General features: G+C 59.5%; 1 protein-coding gene across 1 annotated transcript; it reads left to right on the forward strand.

Moving 5' to 3' along the window:
* The first annotated feature begins 11,478 nt into the window (after positions 1 to 11,478).
* On the forward strand, positions 11,479 to 24,618 carry TET3 (tet methylcytosine dioxygenase 3). The gene is made up of 9 exons (XM_074928467.1): positions 11,479 to 13,678; positions 15,945 to 16,035; positions 16,528 to 16,621; positions 17,049 to 17,257; positions 17,392 to 17,542; positions 18,273 to 18,362; positions 18,483 to 18,620; positions 19,592 to 19,928; positions 20,304 to 24,618. The coding sequence occupies exons 1-9, from the start codon at positions 11,494 to 11,496 to the stop codon at positions 22,025 to 22,027; spliced, it is 5,019 nt and encodes a 1,672-aa protein (XP_074784568.1). The 5' UTR covers positions 11,479 to 11,493; the 3' UTR covers positions 22,028 to 24,618.
* Positions 24,619 to 25,279: the final 661 nt, after the last annotated feature.

Consider the following 25,279-nt stretch of genomic DNA (forward strand, 5'->3'; position numbering starts at 1 on the left):
TCCACAGCGTCAGGGTCCCTGTCCCCTGCCTATGTGTGCCAGGGTCCCCTGTCCCTGTGGCATCGTGTTGTCCCTGTCCCCATAGCATTAGGGTTCCCGACCCCCTGCCTCCGTTGCTGGAGTTCCCTGGTCCCCATCCCCACTGCATCAGGGTCCTTGGTCCCCTGCTGGTGTGCGCCAGTGTCCCATCCCTGTGGCAGTGGTGTCCCTTGTCCCCTGCCTGTGCGTGCTGGGGTCCCTGCTCCTTGTTTCTGCAGTGTCAGGGTTCCCGCTCCCCTCCCTGCGCGTGTGGGGGGTCCCTAATCCCCATCCCTGTGCCATTGCTGTCCCCAGTCTCCTGCCAGCCTGTGCTGGGCTCCCTTGTCCTTCTCACTGTGACATTGGGGTCCTCGGTCCCCTGCAGGCATGTGCCGGCATCCCCAGTCCCCGTTCCTGTGGCAGTGGGGTCCCCAACCCCTGCACACGTGTGCCAGGGTCCCCGCCGTGTCCCTTGCTCCACGTGTGTGCGCACAGGGAGCCTTTCTGATGGGATGGCAGCGAAGGGGCCAGCACCGCCCCTGTCCCCACGCTGTCCCCTCGCTGTCCCCACCATCGCTGTCCCCACCATGATTTGGGATGCAAACTGGGACGAGAGTGATGCACCCCAAACCCAGCCCTCCTGGGGACCGGTCCCCCCTTTCCCCTCCTCTGCCAGCTCTTTAATCTCACTGCTTTGAGCTCAGTGCAAGAGGGTGCCAGACCCATTTTTGAGGATGAAAGAGCTTTTTTATTTTTTTTTAACGCCCCCCCCTCCCCCCTCCTCCCCGGGCCAGCATCCAAGGGGAGATGAAATGAAACGGGAAGAGGCTGGAGGTGAAACAGCTGCGATCGGCTCCGTCCCCGCTCCACATCTGCCCGCCACACCGCTGCCAGCCCTACAAACCAAGCTCAACCCCAATTTTCTTCCCTCTCCCGGGGCCAAAACGTCCTTTCCCCAGGAGCCGGCATGGTGGCGGGACAGGGCTGGCAGCGTGCAGGCAGCGGGGATTTGCAGGCAGGGTTCTGCCAGCTTGTCGGAGGGAGTTGTGTCGCGGGGACAATGCGGCGTGTTTGTTTGCTACAGCTAAAATGGCAGTTCTTAAGGGGAAAAAAAAAAAAAAAAAAAGTGCTTCTGCACATCCAGTCGCCGCATCTTTTGATTAAATGAGATTTTGCTGTCGAATGGGGGAGCTTGGGACCGCGAGCTCCTGAGCCTGCAATTTCCATCGCAGCCAAATGAGGGGAAAAAAACCACCCTGAGCCACCCCGAGCCCTGGAAATGCTGTAAAAAAAAATGGATTGGAGCAAGTTGTAATTGCTGCAGTCATCAGCGTGGAGGCAGGGGATGCTGTGTAATGGCTGGAGGGTTCAGCACCGCAGAGCTGGTGGCTGCTGGTGGCACGGCCCTGGTCACCACAGCCCCCCCCCTCCTCAGCATGGCCAGACTGGATGGAGGAGCGTCCCGGGGGCTGCGGCCCAGTGCGAATGCTGGGCTGGAAGGTGATGGGGTGCAAGAGGGGGATGAGCAGCAACAGGGTGAGGGGCTTTCAAGACCCTGAGCCTTTTAGAAAACCCCAGTTGGGGTGGCAGTTAAAGCTGGTGGGTTTAAGGCCGGTGCAATTAAAGCCAGTGCGTTTAGGGCCGGTGCAATTAAAGCCAGTGCGTTTAAGCTGTTGCATCTAACACCGTGGCACTTAACACCACTGCATCTAATCCCACTGCCTTTAAAGCCGTTGCATCTTAACGCCGTTGCGCTTTAACGCCGTCGCATTTAAAGCCCTTGCGCTTAAAGCCGCACCAATTAAAGCCGTTGCAATTAAAGCCCTTACATGGAAAGCCGCCCCAATTAAAACAAAAAGCCATCGCCGCGCAAGCTCTTGCAATGGGGCTGACTTCTCCCACCTGCCTCGCCGAGCCTCCCCCGGTCAGGGTACCGGCCCGAAGGCAGGCGCTGCCTGCGCCTTGCCCGTCGCCGTGCTCCTCGCCTGCAGCCGCTGGCAGCCGGTGCTGCCGGCCGGAGCACGCTGCCTGCCCGCACATGGCTTTTTTTAGGTTTACAAACATGACGGCCCCGTGCACGCGCCGCTTCCCCCCCTCCTTCCCCGTGAGTCATCAACCCCGTCACCGGGCCGGGGAAGCCGGAGGCGGCGTCGGCACATCCCCCTCGGTGCTGATGACCCCAGCAGGGGGAAAAAAAGCAAAAATTAGATATCTTTTTTTTTTTTCCCTCCCCCTTTTTTTTATCATTCCCATTCTTCTGTTGGCGAGCGAGATGGGGAGGATGCGGATGGCGACCGTGGCTGCCGCCGCGGCTGGCGGGTGAGCCATGATGGGGTGTTTTTGGAGACGACCGTGGCACCGGTTGGAGGGTGGGAGAGCTGAAACGCCGCCGGCCGGTGGCCGTGTTTTGGTAGCCTTGCATTCAAGGCGCTGCTGGTTGGCGTGGATTTGGGGGGGAGGTGAGGTTTTGGGAGGAGGAAAAGCCAGTGAGACCCCAAAGCGTAGGCAGAAGTGCTGGCAAAAGCCTCACTGTGCGGCTCCCCAGGCCCGGCAGCGCCGGTGCCGCGGCTGCCGGCGAGCGTGGAGGTGCCGAAGCCCCCGCGCTGAGCTCATCCCCGGGGCCGGTTGGCGTCGGGGCTGAGGTGGCTGCGGTGACTCAGCAGTGCCGGCGCTGACTCAGCGGCACCGGCCCCCAGGGAAGCAGCCAGGATAAGGGGGGAGCTTTAAACTTTAGGGCAGATAAAGGTGTTTTTTTTCTGTACAGCGTCCTGCAGAATGGGTTTGCTGGTGCCAAGCCGGCGTCCGTGTCACCGACACGCGTTTTCCACGCCGTGCATCTTCCTCCGGCTTTGGAAAAGGGATTTCATCCAGAGGGGTCGTGTCTCCCACCCGTCGCGAGATGCTTTTTTCCCCACGGGGGACGGGTTGTGATGGTGAAACCAGCTCTGGGTTTGGCAGAGCCGGCGTTTTCCCGGCTCCCAGACGGGGCAGGGCTGGGCTCCCACTCATCTCCCGGCTCCTGCCCGCCGGCCATCGTGCTGCCAACTTGTCCGTGCTTGTCGGGCAGGAGGGCGGCGGCGCGCTCGGTTCTCCCTCCTCCTCCTCCTCCTCCTCTGCTGAAAGGTCGGGCTGTGCGGCACGGCGGCCGTGGTGGCGTGAGGAGCCCCTGCGTCCCGAGCAGGGGGGGGGACACCGCAGAATCCCCCAGGTATGACAGGACGTGGATGGGCTGGAGGGGAAGCTGAGCACCCGTGAGTGCTGGGTGGTGCATCCCTGACTTGCGTCCAGGGGGCAGGAAGGTGCAGGGACGTCCCTCTGCTCAAACTGGGAGGCAGAGCCTTGAAAATCAGGGTGCAGTTTGGTTAGTGCTTGGGTGCGGTGTGGCTTTCCTCCTCGCTCCACCAAAACCGGCTTTTCCCCCCCACTTTGCAATGCAAAGCAACTGGTGGGGTGGAAATGTCTCTGCCGGGGGTGGTGGGGGGGCTGGAGGGGCCAGGAGGGGACCGAGCCCTGTCCCGCGGGGGACGCTGGCGGCGGGGCTGCGAAATCTGGCCCAGCCCCACGGGGGCAGCTGGGGTGGGACGGCAAATGCTGCCGGGCTGGGCAAGAGGCGAGGCGAGGCCCCAAGCCTTTCTCCTGCGGCCCACACGCTTCCCCCTTCCTTCTTTCTTCCCAGGTGGGTCTTTTTACCTTCCTGACCCTTTCCTCCTGAACCCTGTCCCCTTCCTCCCCTTCCCCTTCTTCCCCTTGTTTCCCTTCCTCGCCATCCCCATCTTCCTCTTCTTCCCCTCCTTCCCCATCCCTTCTTTTTTCTGCTGCTTTCTCTGCATTTCTCCCCATCCCCTCCTTCCCCTTCCCTTTCTCCACCTTCCCTTTCCCTTTCTCCTCCTTCCCTTTCCCTTTCTCCACCTTCCCCTTCCCTTTCTCCTCCTTCCCCTTCTCTTTCTCCTCCTTCCCCTTCTCTTTCTCCTCCTTCCCCTTCTCTTTCTCCTCCTTCCCCTTCCCTTTCTCCTCCTTCCCCTTTTCTTTCTCCTCCTTCCCCTTCCCTTTCTCCTCCTTCCCTTTCCCTTTCTCCTCCTTCCCTTTCCCTTTCTCCTCCTTCCCCTTCCCTTTCTCCTCCTTCCCTTTCCCTTTCTCCTCCTTCCCCTTCTCTTTCTCCTCCTTCCCCTTCCCTTTCTCCTCCTTCCCCTTTTCTTTCTCCTCCTTCCCCTTTTCTTTCTCCTCCTTCCCCTTCCCTTTCTCCTCCTTCCCTTTCCCTTTCTCCTCCTTCCCCTTCCCTTTCTCCTCCTTCCCCTTCTCTTTCTCCTCCTTCCCCTTCTCTTTCTCCTCCTTCCCCTTCCCTTTCTCCTCCTTCCCCTTCCCTTTCTCCTCCTTCCCCTTCTTCCCCTTCCTATTCCTCCCTTATCCCCTCCTTGCCCTTCTTCCTCTTCCCTTTCTTCCCCTTCCCCTTCCTCTTTCTCTTCCCCTTCCTCCCCATCCCCTCCTTCCTCCCCCTTCCCCAGGGATGGAGCCGGCACTGCTCCCTGCCGAGCCGCCGCTCCCCACCAGCCGGCGATTTGGCTTTGCCCAGGCGGCCCCGGTGCCAATCTGGTAGCCGAATGCCGGCACGAGAGGAGCCAGCTGTGTTTGAGGAAAAAAATGCTCCAAGAAACAAAAATAGCGCTGCGTTTTGTTTTGGGTTGTTTTTTGTTTTTTTTTCCCCTCTCCTTCTTTTCCCTTTCAAGAGCTCAGCTCCCTCCCTGCCCGGCCGGAGCCTGCCGCGGCTCTGCGCCGTGCCAAGCCTTTCCCCCTGCCCGCGCCAACTGGCGGCTCCCGGCTGGGCTCCGCGCCGCGGTGGGAAGGCAGGCTGGAGTGGGAACGCACGCCGTGGTTTGGCCGCGGCACCTTGCTTCCCAGAAGCTGCTCCAGCGGGAGCATCCGCTGGGACATCGCTTGCCTGTCCTCAGTGCCGAGTGTCCCTGCTCTCAGTGTCCCTTCCGGGAGTGTCGCTGCTCCGAGCATCCCTTTCCTGAGCATCCCCGCTCTGAGTGTCCTGATCCCAAACATCTTCACCCTCCCTGAGCATCCCTGCTCCGAGCGTCCCTTCCTTGAGTGTCCTGACCCTGAGCATCTTCACCAAAAGCATCCCTGCTCTGAGCATCCCAACCCTGAGCATTCCCCCTCTGAGCATTCCCCCCCTGAGCATCCCCCCCCCAGCCCCGAGCATCCCTGCTGTGGCCTCTCCAAAAAAGGGAAGATGCTTTTCCTGAAGGAAACAAGCAGGGAGATGGGGACAGATATTTTTCCACTTGGAAAAAAATCCCCCATCTCCCTCGGAAGCTCCTGGTGCTGGTGGGATGCCGGTGCAGGAGCTGGGAGAGGGACTCTATCACGTTCAACTGGTTCTTCGTCCCCTGGTGAGAAGGAAAAAGGGGTGAAGTAATTGCCCTGGCGCCATTTGAAGAGGGGTTACGGCTACTGGGGTCCCCGAAAGCACTCCCGGGGCTCGTGTAAAGGAGAGCTGGGCTTCCCACGGCGTAAATCAGCTCAGCTCCCTCAGCATCGGCTCTATTCCGGCTTTTCTCCGGGCTAAATGAGGACAGGAGCGAGCAGCTCAGACCCAGCGCCGGGGTCAGCTGGGGCCATGGAAACAGCTTGGAAAACAAGGCGGGAGAGGCAGCGGCGGCCGCCCGCGGCGCCGGGAGGCAGCGGGGCCGCGAGCCGGCGCGGGGGGTACCCCGGCCCGGGGGGAGCCGGGGGCTGTCGCAGGGCCGGCTCGGCCTTCCCAAATTTCCTTTATTTTCCGTTTGTGGGTCACTGAGCGTGGATACGTGGCATCGCCCACACCGGTACCTGCGGACTGTTGTGGTACTTTGAGAGCCGGAGGGGGTTTTTCCATCTTTCGGGGTGCGGTGAGGTGGTGCCCCCCAGAAGCGTCAATCCCCACGGCTCGGGGGGGGGTGCATTGTGATTTCAGCAGCGTTTTCTTCCCTGGCAAAGGCCTTTGGTGGCCGCAGCCGGGCGGTTTGTTATTGTAGGGTCTCCTGCACGCAGGGATTCTCGGGGTTCCAACCCCCCCCAACCCGCCATCCCGGCAGAGGATCCCCAGGGCCTGTTGTTGCCAGCGGAGGAAAACCACAAGCCGAGCGCCGGGGCTGGCCGGGCTCCACCGAGGCGGCGCGGGGCTGGCAGCCAAGCTGCCTCCTGCCTCTTGGCCGGCCCGTGCCGCTGGCTGGCAGCGGCGCCCGCTGACCTCCCAAACACCCCGTCGTGTCCTCGCCACAGCCCCGGCTCACAGCGGTGGGGGGGTGTGTCTGCGTGTGTGCGCGTCCCCCCCCCTAGCCGCCCAGATGCCACCGGGAAGGGCTCAGCATCCCCGCCGGTGCGGTCCAGCCTTCGCCCGCTCTCTTCCAGCTCCCAGATTCGATGTTTGTAATAAAATGGAGCATTTTTTGCCGGCGGGATGGCACCAAGCGATGTCTTCCAGGCTGCTTTGCATGCACCAAATTGCTCCGTTCTCTGCAGCTGGGCCAGTTGGCTCCTGCCAAGGGATTTAATAAACCCCCAAAATATTTATGTGGGGGAATTTTTGGGGCCCTGGCAGGGGTGAATGGGTGTTTTTGGAGGATGAAAGATTTAAAACCGGTTGGGTTTGGGGGACTTCATTCACTTTTCTTATACCCCAGCAGGGAGGTTGAAAGTAAGAATTTGAAAAAGAGGGAGAAAAAGGAAAAACAAAGTTGGGAAAAGTGAGTTTCAAACAGCTCTGGCTTTCGCAGGGCGGCTGGGGGAGGCAGGATGGACAGACGCACGGACAGATGTCTGTCTGTCCCTGCAGGGGGGGTGGACCCCAGCTTGTCCCCTGGTTTTTTGGGTCGGTGTGGGGCTGCTTTGGGATTTTGGGTATTTTTGGGTATCCAAGGTTGCTGGCTATATAGACTGCTGGCCATATAGGGCTGTTGGATGTACAGGTCACTGGATGTATAGGGTTGCTTGGTGTACAGGTCTGCTCGATATATGGGACTGTGGAATATATACGTTGCTGGATATAACAAGTTTCTGGATATATAGGGCTAGTGGATATAAAATTGCTGATTATATGGGGCTGCTGGATATATAGGGCTGCTGGATGTATAAGATTTCTGATTATATAGGGCTGCTGGATATACAGACAGCTAGATGTTTAGGGTTTCTGGATTTATAGACTGCTGGCCATCTAGGGTTGCTGGATATATAGGTCACTGGATGTATAGGACTTGTGTATTTAGGGCTGCTGAGTGTTTAGGGCTGCTGGATGTATAAGTCTGCTGGATATATGGGACTGAGGAATATGTAAGCTGCTGGCTGTAATGTGTTGCTGGATATATAGGACTGCTCGATGTATAGGGCTTCTGGATGTATAAGATTGCTGATTATAATATAGGGTTGCTGGAACTATAGGGCTGCTGGATATATCTATATAGGCAGATAGATGTGTAGGGTTGCTGAATATATAGACTTCTGGCCATATAGGGTTGCTGGATATGTGGGTCAGTGGATGTATAGGGTTGCTGGATATGTAGGACTTGGGTATTTAGGGCTGCTGGATATACGGCACTGCAGAATGTGTAAGCTGCTGGCTATAATGTGTTGCTGGATGTATGGGGTTACTGGAGATGCAGGTTGCTGGATGTATAAGATTGCTGATCATATAGAGCTGCTGGATATAAAGGGCTGCTGGAGGTGTGAGATGGCTGGATATGTGGGGCTGTTGGATATCTAAGACTGATGGATATACAGGTTACTGGTTATATAGATATATGAGACTGCTGAATATGCAGGTTACTGGGTATGTGGGTCAGCGGGATCTGTAGGGCAGCGGGATCTGTAAGGCAGTGGGATCTATAGGGCAGCAGGATCGATAGGGCAGCGGGATCTATAGGGCAGCGGGATCTATAGGGCAGCGGGATCTATAGGTCAGCGGGATCTGTAGGTCAGCGGGATCTATAGGTCAGCGGGATCTGTAGGTCAGTGGGATCTGTAGGGCAGTGGGATCTATAGGTAAGCGGGATCTATAGGTCAGCGGGATCTATAGGTCAGCAGGATCTATAGGTCAGCAGGATCTATAGGTCAGTGGGATCTGTAGGTCAGTGGGATCTATAGGTCAGCGGGATCTATAGGTCAGCGGGATCTGTAGGTCAGTGGGATCTGTAGGGCAGTGGGATCTATAGGTAAGCGGGATCTATAGGTCAGCAGGATCTATAGGTCAGCAGGATCTATAGGTCAGCGGGATCTATAGGGCAGCGGGATCTATAGGGCAGCGGGATCTATAGGGCAGCGGGATCTGTAGGTCAGCGGGATCTATAGGTCAGCAGGATCTATAGGTCAGCGGGATCTATAGGTCAGCGGGATCTATAGGGCTGCTGGCAGCGGGGGCTGCCGTTCCCCACCGTAGCCGGCGGAGCTGCTGCTGTCGTTCCCCGGTGGCTCGCGGGGCCGGGGTCCCCCCCGTGTCCCCCCATGGGGCGTCAAGGCGCCTTTCGGGGCCCAGCCAGCGCCGTGGGGCTGTGGGGCCGGCGTGGGGCCTCCGCCGTCCGTCCGTCCGTCCCTACGTGCGCGCGGCGCTGGGGCTAATGGCTCCTCCAGCTGGTTTTGCAGGGGGCGGGGAGGGCCGGGGCGGCTGAGGCTGGAACAACTCGTTTCGTCTTTCCTCCCCGGACGGTCCCGCCGTCGCCTCTGGCTTCGCCTCCCGCCCCACACACGTAAGTGCCGCTCGGCCAGAGCCGTACCCGAATCCGGCACCGTGCCCCCGCCGGGGCTCCCCCCCGGCACTTGCCGGGTTATAAACGGCTCCGGACTATTCCCAGGGAGCGCAGCCCAGGCTGGAAACCCTCCAAGCCGGGCTCTGCGTGTGTGGTTTTGTTGTTTTTTTTTTTTCTTCCCTCCTTTCTCTCTGTTCAAGGCATTTAAAACAGGGGAAAAAAAAAAAAAAAAAAAAAAAGAGGAAAACCAGATTTAAAAAATCCATGTTTTCATCCTCAGGGGGATTTTTCCCCTTTTATCGCACCCAGAGGATGCAGAAGGGACTGTGCAGGAGCCGAGCAGCTGAGCTAACCTGAACCAAAGCACTTGGTTTTTCTCTTTATTTTAATTTATTTCCCTCCCCCCTCCCCAGCTTTTATCCTTTCCCGGGGTGAGTGGAAGCAGGCTTGGACAGACAGTGCTTTTTCTGCGGAAAACGGGCCGGGGCGTGGAGGAATAGGTGCCCAGGGCAGCGATGGAGGGATTTCCGTGGACGCTGTCGGGATGGGGAGGGGGATTGATTTTCAGGGAGAAGCTGCGAGGTCTTTCCATCTCCCAGCCCATGGGGCCAGGAACAAAAGGAGCTGGATGAGTGAGCCAGGAAAAAAATAATTATTTTTTATGCGTGTGTATATATATACTTTTTTTTTTTTCCCCACTGATTTGGGGAAGGTTGTAGCTTTCGGATTAACCCTTTAGGAGCGGCGGGGGAGTGCCTTGTGTTCACAGGCTGAACTGTTTTCCTGCATCCCCAGCCTGGGTTGATAACCTGGTTTATGGGATGGACCAGCCCAAGGTGCCACCCTGGCCCGACAGCTGGTTTTTGGGGCTTCCCCTGCCCTTACCCAGCATGTTCTTCCCCCCACTCCCGGGTAGACCCTTGGGGCCAGAATCTGCTTCCCACCCAGAGCAAAACAGGTTTGTCATCATTTCTCTGGGCTGGCGTCACTGCTGCGATGCTAGGGACGCTTCAGGGCACAAGTGTGTCCCCCCAGTGTCTTGGAGGGGGCTCGGGGCATTTTTCTCCAAGCCACCACGTGCTGCTTGGGAAAAACCCTTTTGGCTGAGGAGGAGGAGGAGGAGGAGGAAAATGATGGCGTAGGAAGGACGGGTGAGGCTGTTTCTTCCCTGCTTTGCAAAGGAGAGCGGAGGCGGAGTGTTGTCCCCACCCTGCCCAAGCTGCCGTTTCGCCGGCACACGGCACAAACCAGTGGCCAAGCACTCGCTCCCCAGACTTGATGGACCGGTCCCATCGCCCGTGGCTCCGTCGCTTGGCTCCCGGGATGCTGCGAAGGGACCGAACCCGGAGCCCCTCTAAAGCCACAGCAGCATCAGGGTGAGCCCTGTGCCGGAGCGGGGCCGCGGGGATTTGCACCGGCACTGTGCTCCCCTGCGAGTTTTCCCCCCCATGGGTAGGGGGGAGTTTTTGGGGATATAATCGTGGCAGGGGTGGTTCCTCTCCCAGTTTCACCAGGGTTTCGCCCCAGTCAGCACCGTGTTTATCTTCACTCACCCCAAAGGACGCCCGTGCTGAAGCCGTGGGGCTGGTGGCTGAAGGGTTAAACGGGGCTCCACCACCAGCAGCCGCACACTGACAGCTTGCTTGAACACCGAGCCCTAACTCGGGGTCTCCACTCGGGGTCTCCTGCCGAGTCTGGGCTGTGGATCCCTCCCGCGCCGGTACCGGCACCGTCCAGAGGCAGGAAGCTCTGCCCACAGCCTTTGCTTGCTTTGTCATATTTTCTTCCAGCGAACTTTGCTGTATTTTTAGCTTGCAGGAAGCTCCCCCTGCTTATCAGTGAACTGCTAAACAAGCTGCCAGCGCCCGGCGCTACCCCCCCGCCTGCCAGAGCACTAAAATCCCCACCGCCGAGGGGGGAGAGAGCCACAGAGCACAGAAGGAACCCCCCATCCCTGGCAAAAGCCCTTGGAGGGTCTTAACGGGGTCACGCGAGCCCAGACGCCGGGGTGACGGGCTCCCTGGGCGCCGGTGTGGACAGCTCTAAGGACTCTTGGCACACGGCCGGTTTTCTGGACGCCGGTGCTGCGGCTCGGCGTTGCCGGGGGCCCTGGGCCAGCCGTGTTGATACAGACGCCGGGTTATTCGAGGTGAAAGCATCCCTGCGCCACCCCTGGCACCGGCGTAGCCAACTCGACGGCTTCCTGCCGTGCCGTGGCCCCCGGTGAAGGACGGCTGCTCCCAGCCAGGATGTTTGCTTTGGGCATGGGTCCAAAAAAATCCCCCCCCCCCCTTTTCTCCCTGCGCCGCTTCCTTCACCAGTGCAAACTGTGTCACTGGGGACGCCCTCCCCGTCCCACCCCGGCGCGTCTCGCCCTCGGCGGGCGATGGAAATCCCGAACCGTCCCGTGAGCAATTTCGAAAGCGGGTGGCGGGGTGGGGACGTGGGCGACACGGGGCCGGCGCAGTGGAAACCAGCCGCCTTCCGAGCCGAGCTGCTCCTTACGCAGCCGGGCAAAATCCGCGTGGCTTTGCTATCGGCAATTATTTTTTCGCGTGGTTCATCTGCGTCTTCATCACCCGGGTCAGAAAAAGAGATAGGGGAAGGGGGAATAAAAAAACAAAAGAGGGGAAAATAGGGTGGGGGATGATGGCACGTGGGTCGTGGTGGGGGATGTTCATGTCTTTCCTTTTGTTTTCTCTCCTCGCAGACAGGTTCGGCGGGCGACCCGGTTGATGGACCCAGCAGAAGCCAAATGGAAGAAGGGCCAATTAATTATGTCGAAGAAAGGCGGCTGAACGAGGGCAGCGGGCTCAGCCTGGCAAATGGGGGCCGGCCAGAGGCGGGGGGCACCGCACTGATGGAGCCAAGCGGCTGGTCGCCGGGCCAGCCGCCTGCCGCCAGTAAAGCCCACCTGGAAGACGTCAGGAACCTGGTGGCCTTTTCGGCGGTGGCCGAAGCCGTTTCCTCCTACAGACTACCACCCCCGGGTTCGCCGTCGCTGCTGTACGAGAAGTTCGACTCGGAGATGAGCCGGGGCGGGCTGAGCGTGGCGGACGGCGTGCCCCGAGGGGAGGACCTGCACGCCCTCAAGGCTGCCCTGGCTTTGGCCAAGCACGGCGTGAAGCCCCCCAACTGCAACTGCGATGGCCCTGAGTGCCCCGACTACCTGGAATGGCTGGAGCAGAAGATCAAAACGGCTCTCGGCGAAGAGCCGGCATCACCGCGGCCCCGCGCCGCCGCCAACCCCCCGCCGCCCCCCCAGGAAGGTGCTATCGACCCCCAGCCGGTGCCTGAGACCGCCGAGCCGTGCCCGCCCGACGGCCTCCCCTTTTCCCAGAGCGCGTTGACCATCGCCAAGGAGAAGAACATCAGCCTGCAGACCGCCATAGCCATCGAAGCCCTGACGCAGCTCTCGGCCGCTCTCCCCCAGCCCGCCGGCGATGGTCAGCCCCCACCACCGCCGCCTCCGCCGCCCCCTGCCGCCCCCTTCGGCCCCGGCCCCCTCACCCCGCCAGGGGCCGCGTGGCAGCGAGGGGATGAACCCCGTTATCCGCCGGAGCCCGGAGCAGCACCAGAGCCATTTTTCGGCGCGGCACCTCCCCGTGGGGGCTTTGCGGCGACGTGGGGGCTGGAGGCCGAGGGGGCGGCGGGGGCTGGAGACCCCATGGCGGAGCTGGAGCAGCTGCTGGGTAACGCTGACGACTACATCAAGGCAGCTTTCAAGAGACCCGAAGCGACGACTGGCAAAGTGACGGCGCCAAAAACGGAGCCCCCCGAACGAGCACTTGGCAAGGAAGCACCGGGTGGCCCCCGTTTGCCGCCGGCACCGTCGGAGCCTGACCTGCACAAGAAGACGCAGCTGGTCCTGCAGCAGCATCTCCACCACAAGCGCAGCCTCTTCCTCGAGCAAAGCCTGGCAGCGGCGGCGGCAGCCCCCCAAGATCGGCCGAGCGGCTGGTGGGCTCCCGGCGCTCCGGCCGTGCCCCAAAAGCCCTTCGAAAAGCAGGCCAAAGAGAAGAAGAAGAAAACGCCGCCTGAAAAGCCCCCCCCGGCCAAACCGCTCCGTAAGCAAGTGCAGATCAAGAAGGCGAAGCAGAAGGACTCGCAGCCGCTCTTCCTGCCCCTCTGGCAGATCAGCCTGGAGGGGTTTCGGGCGCCCGCCGAACCCCCCACCGAAGAGATGCAAACCGAACCGCCGCCGCCGCCTGCCTTCCCGCTCCAGCCTCTTGCACTACCCCTGCCCGCCGCTTACCCCCCGCCGCCGAACCCCCTTGACGGCGGTCCCCCGGCTCCCGACTCTCAGGAAAGGGGTGCCCCCGGGGGGGGCCCCCAAATTCACCCGGTGCCGGCGGGCTTGACCGGCTCAGAGGAAGCACCGGCCGCTCCCCCACCGGCCGCCCCAACCCCCATCGTGGTGGATGACAAGCTGGAAGAGCTCATCCGGCAATTTGAAGCTGAATTCGGGGAGAATTTCAACCTGCATCCCCCCGAGACACCTGCCCCGCTCGCTCCCGGGGCTGCCGAGCTGCCGGGGGGGCCATCGCAAGCCCTGCAAGTGCCCCCCGCCGCCGCCACCGCCGCCGCCGCCCCGGCTCCGAGCAGCGCTCCCCAAGCCGGACCCAAAAGCTTTTCATTCTCACCGGGGAAGGGTCCGCTTTCGGAGCCCCCCTTCACCGCCCGGTCCCCCAAACAGATCAAAATCGAGTCTTCTGGTGCTATCACCGTGGTGTCGACCACGTGCTTTTACTCTGAGGAAAGCCAAAACCCGGACGCGGATGACGCCGACGGGACACCCACCAAGGACGAGGTGCCGCTGACGCCGACCCTGAGCGGCTTTTTGGAGTCGCCGCTGAAATACCTGGACACCCCCACCAAAAGCCTCCTGGACACCCCGGCCAAGCGGGCGCAAGCAGAGTTCCCCACCTGCGACTGCGTCGGTGAGCGAGCAGCCGTGCCCCGGGGATTCACCGCGGGGCTGGGGGGTGGCAAGCCCTGGGGGTGGCATTTGGAGGAGGTGGCTTTGCAGGGTGGGGTTGTCCTGGGTAAAGAATGGCGCTGGCGTGGCAAAACCCCGATGCTGTGGAGCTCTCTTTCACTCTCTCTTCTCCACTCTTATTTTTACAGTCGGGTGGCAAACACTGAGGCACCGCCGCGTCACTGCGGGGGTGGTGCCAACACCGGCCCGGCTGTGCCGGCGTGGGTTGCAAGAGCATCAAAATCAAAGAGCTGTTGGGTTTTGCCTCTGCTTAACCGCTCAGCTCAATCCCATAGAGGGGCCTGTGGTTGTCCCAAGTGCCTAAAACCCACCTAAAAGCCAGCTCACCTGGTTATTCCTGCTATTTTAAGCCAAATTAGCTGGTTTGGGTTACTCAAAGTAACCCAAATTGTGACTCGGCATGTGCGCCTGGAGCTGTATTTGAAGCTGGGATGCTGGGTTGGTTGTTACGGGGTCAGTCACACCAGGATGGCTTGAAAAAGCACCAAACTCTTTGGATTTGTTGGGGTTTTTTGGTGTGTGTTGGTATTTGTTTGACTTTGCAGCAAGTGCTAAAGATTTCCTACCTGGTCCTTGCAGTCCACCTCCACCTGAGTGAGTGTGGGGAGATGGATCTTCCCTCCCCAAAATTTAGACCAGGGCTGCACTCCCCGGTGGGAGGATCAGGGTGAGGATTTGGGGCATCCAGCCAGAAAAATGAGCCCCTGTGCTGCTGGGAGAGGTGGCCTCAGGCTAAGTGCAAGCTGCACTTTATTAGCAGGGCTTATGATTATTTATTTATTTGCTTGTAAATGGCAGCAGTAATTAGCCCAAACGGCACCGAGCGAATTAAAGGCTTTTCTGGAGCTGCTTGAACTGATCTCAGAGTTTCACCCTGTGGTGCCAGGAAAAGATTCGGGTTGCTTTTTCTTTCGAAGTGTGGTTTAGGGGCTGGGAGAGGGGGGATTCCCCCCCTGCCACCTCTCTCCCATTTTCTCAAGGAAAAGCTGTGAGAGAAAGCAATTAAGTAGGAGTCGGGGCTCGGTGCTTTATTAGGTGCCTGTGCTGTTAGACGCTGTAATAAAATCAGCCTTCGCTGCGTGTCCCGTATTGATCTCTGTCTGGACAGCTGCAGCCCAGCTGAGCCCGGCTTTCTCCTCACCCTGGCGCCCAGCCAGCTAGACATGACAGGAATGAAAATCAGGGCTGTTTGAGCAGAGGGATGGAAAGACAGATCAGAGCGGGCCGTCGCGCCGGATGCGTCCCACCCGGCGGCATTCGAGCATCCCCATGCGCCGGGGATCGACCCCTGCACCGCCGGGGCTGCCCGGAGCATATTCTGTTTCCCGTGCTGGCACCTTCCTGCCCTAAAAGCCCTGAGGGGTTTGTTGCTGCAGGGAGGTGTGTTGCTCACAGAGCTGTAGCCCTGGCATCCTTCTCCTGTAGCCCCAGCATCCTCCTGTAGCCCCAGCATCCTTCTCCCGTAGCCCCAGCATCCTTATCCCATAGTCCCAGCATCCTTCACCCTCTCCCCTTGCAGCAGCTCTTTCCTGGCACGGACTCAGCCAGCTTAGGGCATCTCTGAACATCCCCAAATCCTCCAGGCAAACCTAAAAGCAGGCAGCAGTAGTTTTCAGCCCCAAAATCATCCCGTGATGGTTTTAGCAGCGTCCAGCTGGGCTGCTCCCAGTGAGCGAGGCCAGGTGGGTGCCCAGGGTGGGAGGTGGTGGGGAGCAGGGGGGCTGGGGGTGTGGAGAGGGGTTTATGGGCGGAATCACCCGCTGCTGTTAATCGCGTCTTCTCAGCAGAGCTCCTCGTAACGCACTGCGCTCGAGCGCCCGGCGCAAATCCCCGCGCTGGGCTGGGGCCGCAGCTGCTGCTGGGATGCTCAGAGGGCCTGCGGCTGCTCGAGGAGATTTCTGGGTCCCCAAAGGGGATGGGTGCCAAAGGGTGTAGGTTTGAGCACCCCTCCCCTTGTTGCCCAGTGGTATTTTAGTGCTGGGAGCATCTTCCAGAGCAAAAAATGAAGAGGAGCCTGCGGGTTGTTTAATGAACCCCTAATCGCAGCGTCCCTTCCCTGATGCTCGTAGGGGGAGACGCCCTTGAGGAACCTTTGATTTCTGGTGCACGAGGGCTTGGTTTGAGGGAATTTGGGGGTTAGTATCCTTTGGGGTGGCTGCTGGAGGCGCAAACCCCAAAATCTCTGTCCCCCCCTCCTGCCTCTGCAGAGCAAATCGTGGAGAAGGACGAGGGGCCGTATTACACCCACCTGGGCTCGGGGCCCACTGTGGCATCCATCAGGGAGCTCATGGAGGAGCGGTAAGGACCCTCACCCCGTCCCCTCCTGTCCCAGGTGGTGCTGAGGGTGAAGGGGGGCATTGTGAGGGTGAGTGGGGGGCCCACGGGGTGCTGTGAGGGTGAGTAGGGGCTCATGAGGGCAAATTGAGTCCCATGGGGTCCTGTGAGGGTGAGCAGGGGCTCCTGAGGATGAATGGGAGCCTGTGAGGGAGAACCAGGGTTTGTGAGGGGTCCTGAGAGGGCGAGTGGGGATCTTAGGGATCCCATAAGGGCAAATGGTGTCCCAGAAGGATAAGCGGGGGCTTACAAGGGCAAGTGGGGTCCTGTGGGGTCATGTGAGGTGAGTATGGGCTCCCGAGGGTGAGTGGAAATGGTGGGGAGCTCATGAGGGGTCCACGGAGGGCGAGTGGGGTGCTGTGAAGTGATTGGGGGCTTGTGAGGGGCCCATGAGGGCAAGTGGGGGACTTGTGAGTGTGGTGGGGGGCAAGCAGGGCTGACACCCATCCCCTGCAGGTACGGTGAGAAGGGCAAGGCCATCCGCATCGAGAAGGTCATCTACACGGGGAAGGAGGGCAAGAGCTCCCGGGGCTGCCCCATCGCCAAGTGGGTGAGTGTCTGCACCCTGGCTCTCATCCCTGCTCGGAGCCCTCCCCGAGGGAACGCTCCTGCCTGCGGACGAGGAGGTCCGGTGGCTGCAACAAGCAGGGGGGGGACGTTCGATCTGTGGCAGGCAAGGAGGAAGTGAGAGTGGTGACAGCCACCCCCCGGGAAACTCCCCGGGGCTTCCCGCCCTCGGCACCCGCTGAGCTGCACAAACTGCACGTCCAGCCCTGAGCCTGACACGTCCCCACTCCCGGCACCCCGAAACTTGTGGGGGTGAAGGCAGCCATGAGAGCCCCCCCAGCCCTGCCCCAACAAACCCACACAGGGTGCTGCGGAAGGCAGCCAGGACCCGCTTTTGGGGTCCTCCCCATCCTGGGAAGCGTTTGCCCTTGGAGTGGTCTGACTTGGCCCCTTTGGTTTTTTTTTTCCAGGTGATCCGGAGACACAACCAAGAGGAGAAGCTGCTGTGCCTGGTGCGACACCGGGCCGGCCACCACTGCCAGAACGCTGTCATCATCATCCTGATCCTGGCCTGGGAGGGCATCCCCCGCACGCTGGGCGATACGCTCTACCAGGAGCTCACCGACACCCTCACCAAATACGGCAACCCCACCAGCCGCCGCTGCGGCTTGAACGACGAGTAAGTCACCCCGCGACACCGGGCCACTTCGGGGAGAGACGGGGTGGGAAGGGGGGTGTGGGTTTCCCCCCTATTTTCGGAGCTGCCATCACCGCGCCGGCGGCTGACACTCCTCTGCGGTGTCCCTCCCGCAGCCGGACCTGCGCATGCCAAGGCAAAGACCCCAACACCTGCGGCGCTTCCTTCTCCTTCGGCTGCTCTTGGAGCATGTATTTTAATGGCTGCAAATACGCCCGGAGCAAAACTCCCCGCAAGTTCAGGCTGGTGGGGGACAATCCCAAAGAGGTGGGTGATGCGGGCGGAGTGGGGCAGCACCGGCAGGGCTGTGGGTTCGGATTTCTTTGACCTCCAGCACTGAGCTTTGCGGGGGGGGAAGCCTGAAAATAAGTTTTCTTGTGGGATTTTTGATGAATTATGGACATGGGGGAAAGAAAGCCAAGCTGGTGAAACCAGAGTGCAGGCTTATTGTGGTGTCCCAACGTCTAGAGGGACCCCAATGAATGGGGGTCCCAGCAACACCTTCTGCAACGCAATCCTTCCTCAGAGCCAGCCTGACCCTGCCCTGGGCAGCTTGAGGCCATTCCCTCGGGGCCTGGCGCTGGGGCCTTGGCTCCAGAGACTCATCCCCCCTCTCTACCCTCTCCTGGCAGGGAGTTGCAGAGGGCCAGGAGGTCTCCCCTCAGCCTCCTCTTCTCCAGACTGAACCCCCCCAGTTCCCTCAGCCACTCCTTATTTTTTTCTTTTTTTTAATTTTTAAAATGAATGGGGTCTCTCTAGAAACCCCAGGGAAGATGCCAGAGGGCTCATGGGTTGAGCAAGTAAAAGCAGAAAAGATGCTGAGGCTGGAGCTTGAACGGCCAAAACATCACCGGGAATTTAATCCACGTGGTTTGTGCGGTGGCGGACGTGGTAGGAAGGGTGGTCGGATGCGGTGTGGCGTGTGGGGGCTCTGCCCCCACTTCCATCCCCGCTGCTGAAACCCCTGGGTGACATCCTCCTCGTTTCCCTACCGCAGGAAGAGCTGCTCCGGAAAAGCTTTCAGGACTTGGCCACCGAGGTTGCTCCGCTTTACAAGAGGCTGGCACCACAAGCCTACCAAAACCAGGTACCGGCCCCCCACTCATCCCCTTCGGAACACGTCAGCCCGGCGGCCGGCAGAAACGGGTGTGGGTTGGTGGCACGCAGGAGATTTCGGCTAACTGGAACCCTCTCCTCCATCCACAAGGTTACCAACGAGGACGTAGCGATAGACTGCCGGCTGGGCTTGAAGGAGGGGAGGCCGTTCTCGGGAGTGACGGCGTGCATGGACTTCTGTGCTCACGCTCACAAAGATCAGCATAACCTCTACAACGGCTGCACGGTGGTAAGCGGGCAGCTGGAGGGGCTTTTTGGGATGTGCCCCCCCCGTTTTAGGATGCTCCTTTTTGAGCCATTTGGTTGTTGCTGTCCCCAGTTGTCGTACTTGCACAAATCCGGTGGCCGGTCCTCAGTGTTTGCACACCTCGGATCACAGAATCCCAGAACCCTCGGGGTTGGAAAAGCCCCTGAAGCTCCTCCAGCCCAACCACGACCCTCCCCCTGACCGTTCCCAACTCCCCCAGATCCCTCAGTGCTGGCTCAGCCTGACTCTTCAACCCCCCCAGGGATCCCGGGGACTCCCCCCTGCCCTGGGCAGCCCATTCCAACGCCCAACAGCCCCTTCTGCACAGAAATCCTTCCTCAGAGCCAGCCTGACCCTGCCCTGGGCAGCCTGAGGCCATTCCCTCGGGGCCTGGCGCTGGGGCCTTGGCTCCAGAGACTCATCCCCCCTCTCTGCCCCCTCCTGGCAGGGAGTTGCAGAGGGCCAGGAGGTCTCCCCTCAGCCTCCTCTTCTCCAGACTAAACCCCCCCAGTTCCCTCAGCCGCTCATTTTTTTTTTTAAATTTTTAAAATTTTAAATAATTTCTAATCTCCCAGGAGAAATCCACAATTGAGATTTTTACACCATCTGAGAATTACTGTACATAAGTATCACTGAGGCAACATGTCCTGAATTCTACTGCAATTAGATATTCTGTATTCTGGGTCCTCTGATCCATACCCAACAGCTGAGGTCTGGGGTGCTGAAGCCACCCCAGCTAGACTAAAGCATGGTGCTAACGTGGACCCTGTTTGTTTTTGCCCAATCCAAACCCCACGGGAGGTTTCTGAACACTGGCTGGTGGCCGGTGTGGGGTGGGGGGGTCCCAGGCTAGTGTGGCTTCACACCCCTTCGGGGAATAAGGAGGTTTCACCCCTGTCCCCCATGAGCCACATTCATCAGCGTCGCGCTGACAGCACCCTGCGCTCCCCCAGGTCTGCACGCTGACGAAGGAAGACAATCGTGTGGTGGGGAAAATCCCCGAAGATGAGCAACTGCACGTCCTCCCCCTCTACAAGATGTCCAGCACGGATGAGTTCGGCAGCGAGGAGAACCAAAACGCCAAGGTGGGCAGCGGGGCCATCCAGGTGCTCACATCCTTCCCCCGCGAGGTCCGCAAGCTGCCCGAGCCCGCCAAGTCCTGCCGGCAGAGGCAGCTGGAAGCGAAGAAAGCCGCTGCGGAGAAGAAGAAGCTGCAGAAAGAGAAGCTGATGACGCCAGAGAAGTTCAAGCAGGAAGCACTTGAGCTCCCCATGCTCCAGCAGAATGCAGGTAACGGGGGCAGAGCTGAGGTCCTGCCATCCCACGCTGTCTGGAAGGTGTTGAGGGGACAGGGATGTGGTTGGGGGCTTCCTCAGGGTGGTGCTGCTGAGCACTCCGAGTTTTGGGGTGCAGGATGGCATTTGTGTGGTGCCTGGGTTGTTTTCCTGGACGGTGGTGCGGTGGGGAGCTCTTGCCTCAGCCCGGAGCGCAGGTGTGGATTGGTGCCAGCGTGCCAGGCTCTGCTGACCTCTGTGCTCGACCGGTGTTAAGCCCCATCACTGTGAGATTTATGAGTCTGGCTGAGTTTTTGGGGTCCTTGCTCCCCACCGGCGGCTTCCTTGGCCGGTGGGTCACGGGGGCTGTGTGTGTGTGCTGTGCCCGCAGGTATGGCGTTGAAAAGCGGGCTGCCCCCGCAGCCGCTGAAACCTTCCATCAAGGTGGAGCCACAGAGCCATTACAACGCCTTCAAGTACAACGGCAACGCAGTGGTGGAGAGCTACTCGGTGCTGGGCAGCTGCCGGCCCTCCGACCCATACAGCATGAACAGTGTTTACTCTTACCATTCCTACTATGCACAGCCCAATCTGCCTTCCGTGAACGGGTTTCACTCCAAGTTTGCGCTTCCCTCCTTCGGGTATTACGGCTTTTCCAGCAACCACGTGTTCCCCTCACAGTTTCTGAATTATGGGGTGCCCGAGAGGAGCGGGAGCAGCTGGGTGAGCAATGGCTACGAGAAGAAGCCCGACGTCCCGGCGTTGCAGGAGAGCCTCAACCATACCTACGGGAACTCCGATTTCCCCGAGCCCATCCCACACAGCGTCCGGAGCAAAAACCATCACCAGCGCACCTACGAGCGGGCGAACCGCTACGCCAGCCAGCAGAAAGCGGCGGCGGCCGGGACGCACAGGACTAGCTCGGGCTCGGAGGAGACGCCGTCGTTTGCACAGAACTGTTTCAGCAGCCGGCCCATCAAGCAGGAGCCTCCAGACCCTCCTCCTGCCATCGAGCCCCTTCCCGGCACGGTGGCCATGCCCGGCACTGGCTTAGCCCTGCCAGCCGTCCCGGCACGCGGCGGAGGGCCGGAGCAGCGGTGGAGCCCTTTCAAAGCGTCCCGGGGCATGTCTTCCCCCGAGAGGACTAGCACGACGGAGGGCTCATGGAGCGCCCTGGCACTGGGTTCGGGCGGGCGGGAGAAGCCCAGTGCCTTCGACGCCGCCGCACGCTTGCCGCCACCGGAGAAGCAGTGGCCCAACGTGCTGTCAGGAGAGGCGGCGGCGCGTGGCTCGGGCTTGCTGCCGAAACCGTGGAGCCCCTGCAAGCTGGGGGAGGCGGCACTGGCCGGCACGGGCACCCCGAGCCTGCTGGGGCCGCTGGGTTTCAGCTCGGCCCTGCCGGGGCTGGCCAGCTTCCCTGAGGAGCCGTGGGGCTCGGTGAAGGCGGAGGAGCGGAGGATGCCGGCACCCAGCCCGGGGCTGCCGGAGAAGCTGTGGGAGGCGGCGGTGGGTGAAAAGGGGGCGGCAGGGCCCCGCAGGGAGAAGCCGTGGGACCCCTTTGGCTTGGAGGAGGATCTGCCGGAGAAGGCGGTGAAGGAAGAGGAAGAGGAGGATGAGGAGGAGGAGGAGGAAGAGGAGGAGGAGTGGTCGGACAGCGAGCACAACTTCCTGGACGAGAACATCGGCGGGGTGGCTGTGGCGCCTGCCCACGGCTCCATCCTCATCGAGTGCGCCCGCCGCGAGCTCCACGCCACCACCCCGCTGAAGAAACCCAACCGCTGCCACCCCACCCGCATCTCCCTGGTCTTCTACCAACACAAGAACTTGAACCAGCCCAACCACGGCCTGGCGCTGTGGGAGGCCAAGATGAAGCAGTTGGCGGAGCGGGCTCGGGCCCGGCAAGAGGAGGCAGCACGCCTGGGTCTCCCGCCGGACGCCAAAGCCTTCGCCAAGAAACGCAAGTGGGGCGGCGCGTTGGCGACCGAGGCGCCCAGCAAGGAGAGGAGGGACTCGGTCCCCACGCGGCAGGCGGTGGCCATCCCCACCAACTCCGCCATCACTGTGTCCTCCTACGCCTACACCAAGGTGACGGGCCCCTACAGCCGCTGGATCTGAGACGGAGGCAACCGCCGCGGCCCCATCTTACCTCAACCCTCAGCAGCGCCGGAGCCCGGCGTTGCTTCGTGGTGCTTTCTCCTCGGGCGTGGGGGAGAAGAAAAAAAAATAAAATAGACAAAACCGAAGCAAAACACAACAACAACAACAACAACAAACCCAACCACAGAAAGCGAACCCAACATGCACGCTTGGAAACAGCGGAGCCGGTGCGGGCGCACGCTGTTGGAGAGCTGCGCTTGGCGAGGAGTTGGCAAACAAAGCAAAACTCGTTTTAAAAAAAAAAAAAAAAAAAGAGGGATGATGCTGTTTGACGCTTTTCGGTAATCTCATATTTATATCTCCGCGTTTTTTTAATCTAGCCTCGTGCGCCACACGAACGGAGGGAGAAGTTTATAGCGTCCTTTCGCAAAGGAGAGGTTTTTAATTCCACTTAAAAATACCTATTTATTGGATTTTATTTTATTTTATTTTTTACTCTGATGACAACGATGAAGCTGATCTTCAAATAAGAATCCACCATCGAAAAAAAAAAAACCTAAACACAGATAAAAAACCAACCTGAACACCAAACCAGCTTAAAGGCAAGAGGTGACTCCCTCCAGCTCCAAGGTGTGGGGCCTGGCGGGATCGTGTGCTTTACCGTCAGCCGGACATGCTGAACATCCGATCATTTTTTTTTCCCAAGGACCTAAATAATATCTATTTTGCAACTCGGAGTCCTTTCTTACAGCAACGGGAGACCCGCTTGTGAGCGGGACATCCTGGGATGGCGCGTCTTTGCCTGGCTTCTTGCCGCCGGTGGGATCGGCTCTGCCGGGACGGAGCGAGCCGGCGTCTTTCCCGGCGCCGGAGACCTCAGGACACGTCCGGGCTGGGGGCTGCCGCTGCCGGGGCACTGCGCTCGGGCTCGGACTTGGGGGCTCCTTTGCCGAAGGCCCCAGGGAGAGTGGCGGCGGTGGCGGCGGCAGCATCTCTAAAGGAGCCGACAGGACAAAAACAGAAAACAAAAAAACAGGAAAAAAAAAACCCCAGAAACCAACCCCAAACTGTGAATAGCTAGTGTTGCTCTCTGTACATCACTGTTGCTAAAGTCTGGTGCTTTCCGTCTCCGGGGGACTTTCTCCGTGCGATCGGCTCTGGGAAGAGCGAATCCCAAGACTTGGCTGGCCAAAACCCCCGCCGGTCCGCCTTCCCCGCCGGGGCGGCAAGCGCTGCCGGGGCTCGGTGCTTTTTCTCTCCCCGGGTGCCATCCCTCCTTCCTACGGATCGCCGTTCTTCCCGCAAAAAACAAACAAAAAAAAACAAACACAAAAAACCCCAGCGACGACAAAAACCGCGTGGTGCTTTTTGAACAATCTCAGTCGAGACTTTCTGCCCGTCGCCGATGCTGAAGCCGCGCCGGGATGGACGGGCGGGCGAGCGAGCTCCCCCGCTGCTCCCCGGGAGGGCGGCGTGGCCGAATCCGGGTGCCGGCGTCCCCGGGGTCGTTGCTTTTGCACTTTCAGGTGCCTTTTGGAGAGCCAGCGAGCCCGAGGCGACGCCGTCACCGTGCAGAAATCACCTTGTGTTTACTGTCACCCTCCTTCCTTGCGCACTGGCACAGATCAGCAGGATCTCGGTAAAACAGCCTGAACATTTACGTGGTCTGATTTTAAAGCTGTAAATAGGGAAAGAATTTTTTTAAAAGCACTTTCACCTAGATTTAAAAACAAAAGCGAAACTTAAAAAACAAATCCCTTCTTTCCTCCCCCACCCCCCCCAACAACTTGAAAGCAGTATGTTTTAAACAAGATTATTGTGGGAGAACTGTAAATACTGGCAGAATATTTAACATGCTTTGTCCGTCCTTCATAATTAATTTTTTTTTTTTTTTAACCGTAATCTGTAAAGTCGCGTATATTTGACAAGGAAACTCAACGAGCTATTACCGCTTTTCTTATAAATACCCAATAGCATATCAGGATTGTAAGAGTCGATGGCAAGTCAGATTTTCGCGATGCCTGCGGGCGATGCCGGTTCCAGCGCGGGGACCCGACGTGTCGATGTGGTTCGGAGGGCGAAAAGGGGACCCGGCTGCTCCCCGCCAGCGGCGCTCGGCGGGGCCGGATTCGGGTGCCGGCCCCGGTTTGCATCGCCCGGGGTCTCGTCTGACTGTCGTGGCGGGGGTGCCTTGCGAGCTTCGTCTGGATGGGTGTAGAGTCAGGAGGAAAAAAGGGTGCGTTCGGAGAGGGCGAGGGTCCGTGTAACCTGTCTAAGTCCTGCTTCCTCGGAGGTTTTTTTTTTTTGGTGCAGGGAGGGGGTTCGGTCCGGCGCGGCGTTGGCTCCGGGGGGTTCAACCCGGGTAAGCGGGGAGATGCCGGCGCTGCGGGTCGGGGAGCGAGAACTGCTGCAGTCTCACGTTTTTACACTACATAACGTCTAACCTACCTCAAATCTCAGTCATTAAAAATTAGCACGCTTCAGACTTCTTCTACGAAAACTCGAAATCTATGCACAGCTCTTTACCCCTTGCTGCTGAGAGGCTGTTTTTCAAGCAAAATCTTTTCCTTTACCTGTCCCGGCGGCCGTGCTCATCCCGCCCGTGCTGAAGCCAGGGGGGTCGCGGCGTAAAGGGGGACTTGCTGGGGCACGGGGATGTTTTTAATTGCTTCGGGGTGGGATGGGAACTAATTTTGCAGCAGGTCATGGCCACAATGGTGCTAGAACAACGCCCGCGGTAGAAACCCTGGGGAGAGCTTAGCGCAGGGAGCCCTGACGGGCTCCTGCCACCCCGCTTTGGCTTTTCCAGCCGCGATGCTTCGCCTCGGGTGGGGAACGGGGGACACATTTTGGGGTTCCCCCCCACCCCATCTCGATGCTCTCGGGACGAGGCACGGGAAGGAGAAGGAAACCAGAATCCCTGAGGTGCCTCAATTGCTGATTTTTCCTTTTAATACTGGAGTATGCTTAGTGGGCTCTATAAGGCATATTTTTATTAAATGAAATCTTCTAATAAAAACGGTGCTATGGTGTTTTAACAAACTGTATCACGCTTCTGCCTGATTCCATCTCGCTGAGGTGCTACTAATGTATATACGAAACTAGGGAACCAAGAAAAAAAAAAAAAAAAAGCAATGTCGTTGAGAAGGAAGTTTACTTTTCCAGAGCGACAGCTCGAAGCGTGCCGGGAGCTGGTTGGGTTTATGCAAACTGAAATGGGTGCGGCGTTGGCAGCGTCCCGCCAACCGGGCTCGCGGTGGAGCCGTTCCC

Source organism: Athene noctua, chromosome 28, assembly GCF_965140245.1.
Source record: "Athene noctua chromosome 28, bAthNoc1.hap1.1, whole genome shotgun sequence".
Classification (NCBI taxonomy): domain Eukaryota; kingdom Metazoa; phylum Chordata; class Aves; order Strigiformes; family Strigidae; genus Athene; species Athene noctua.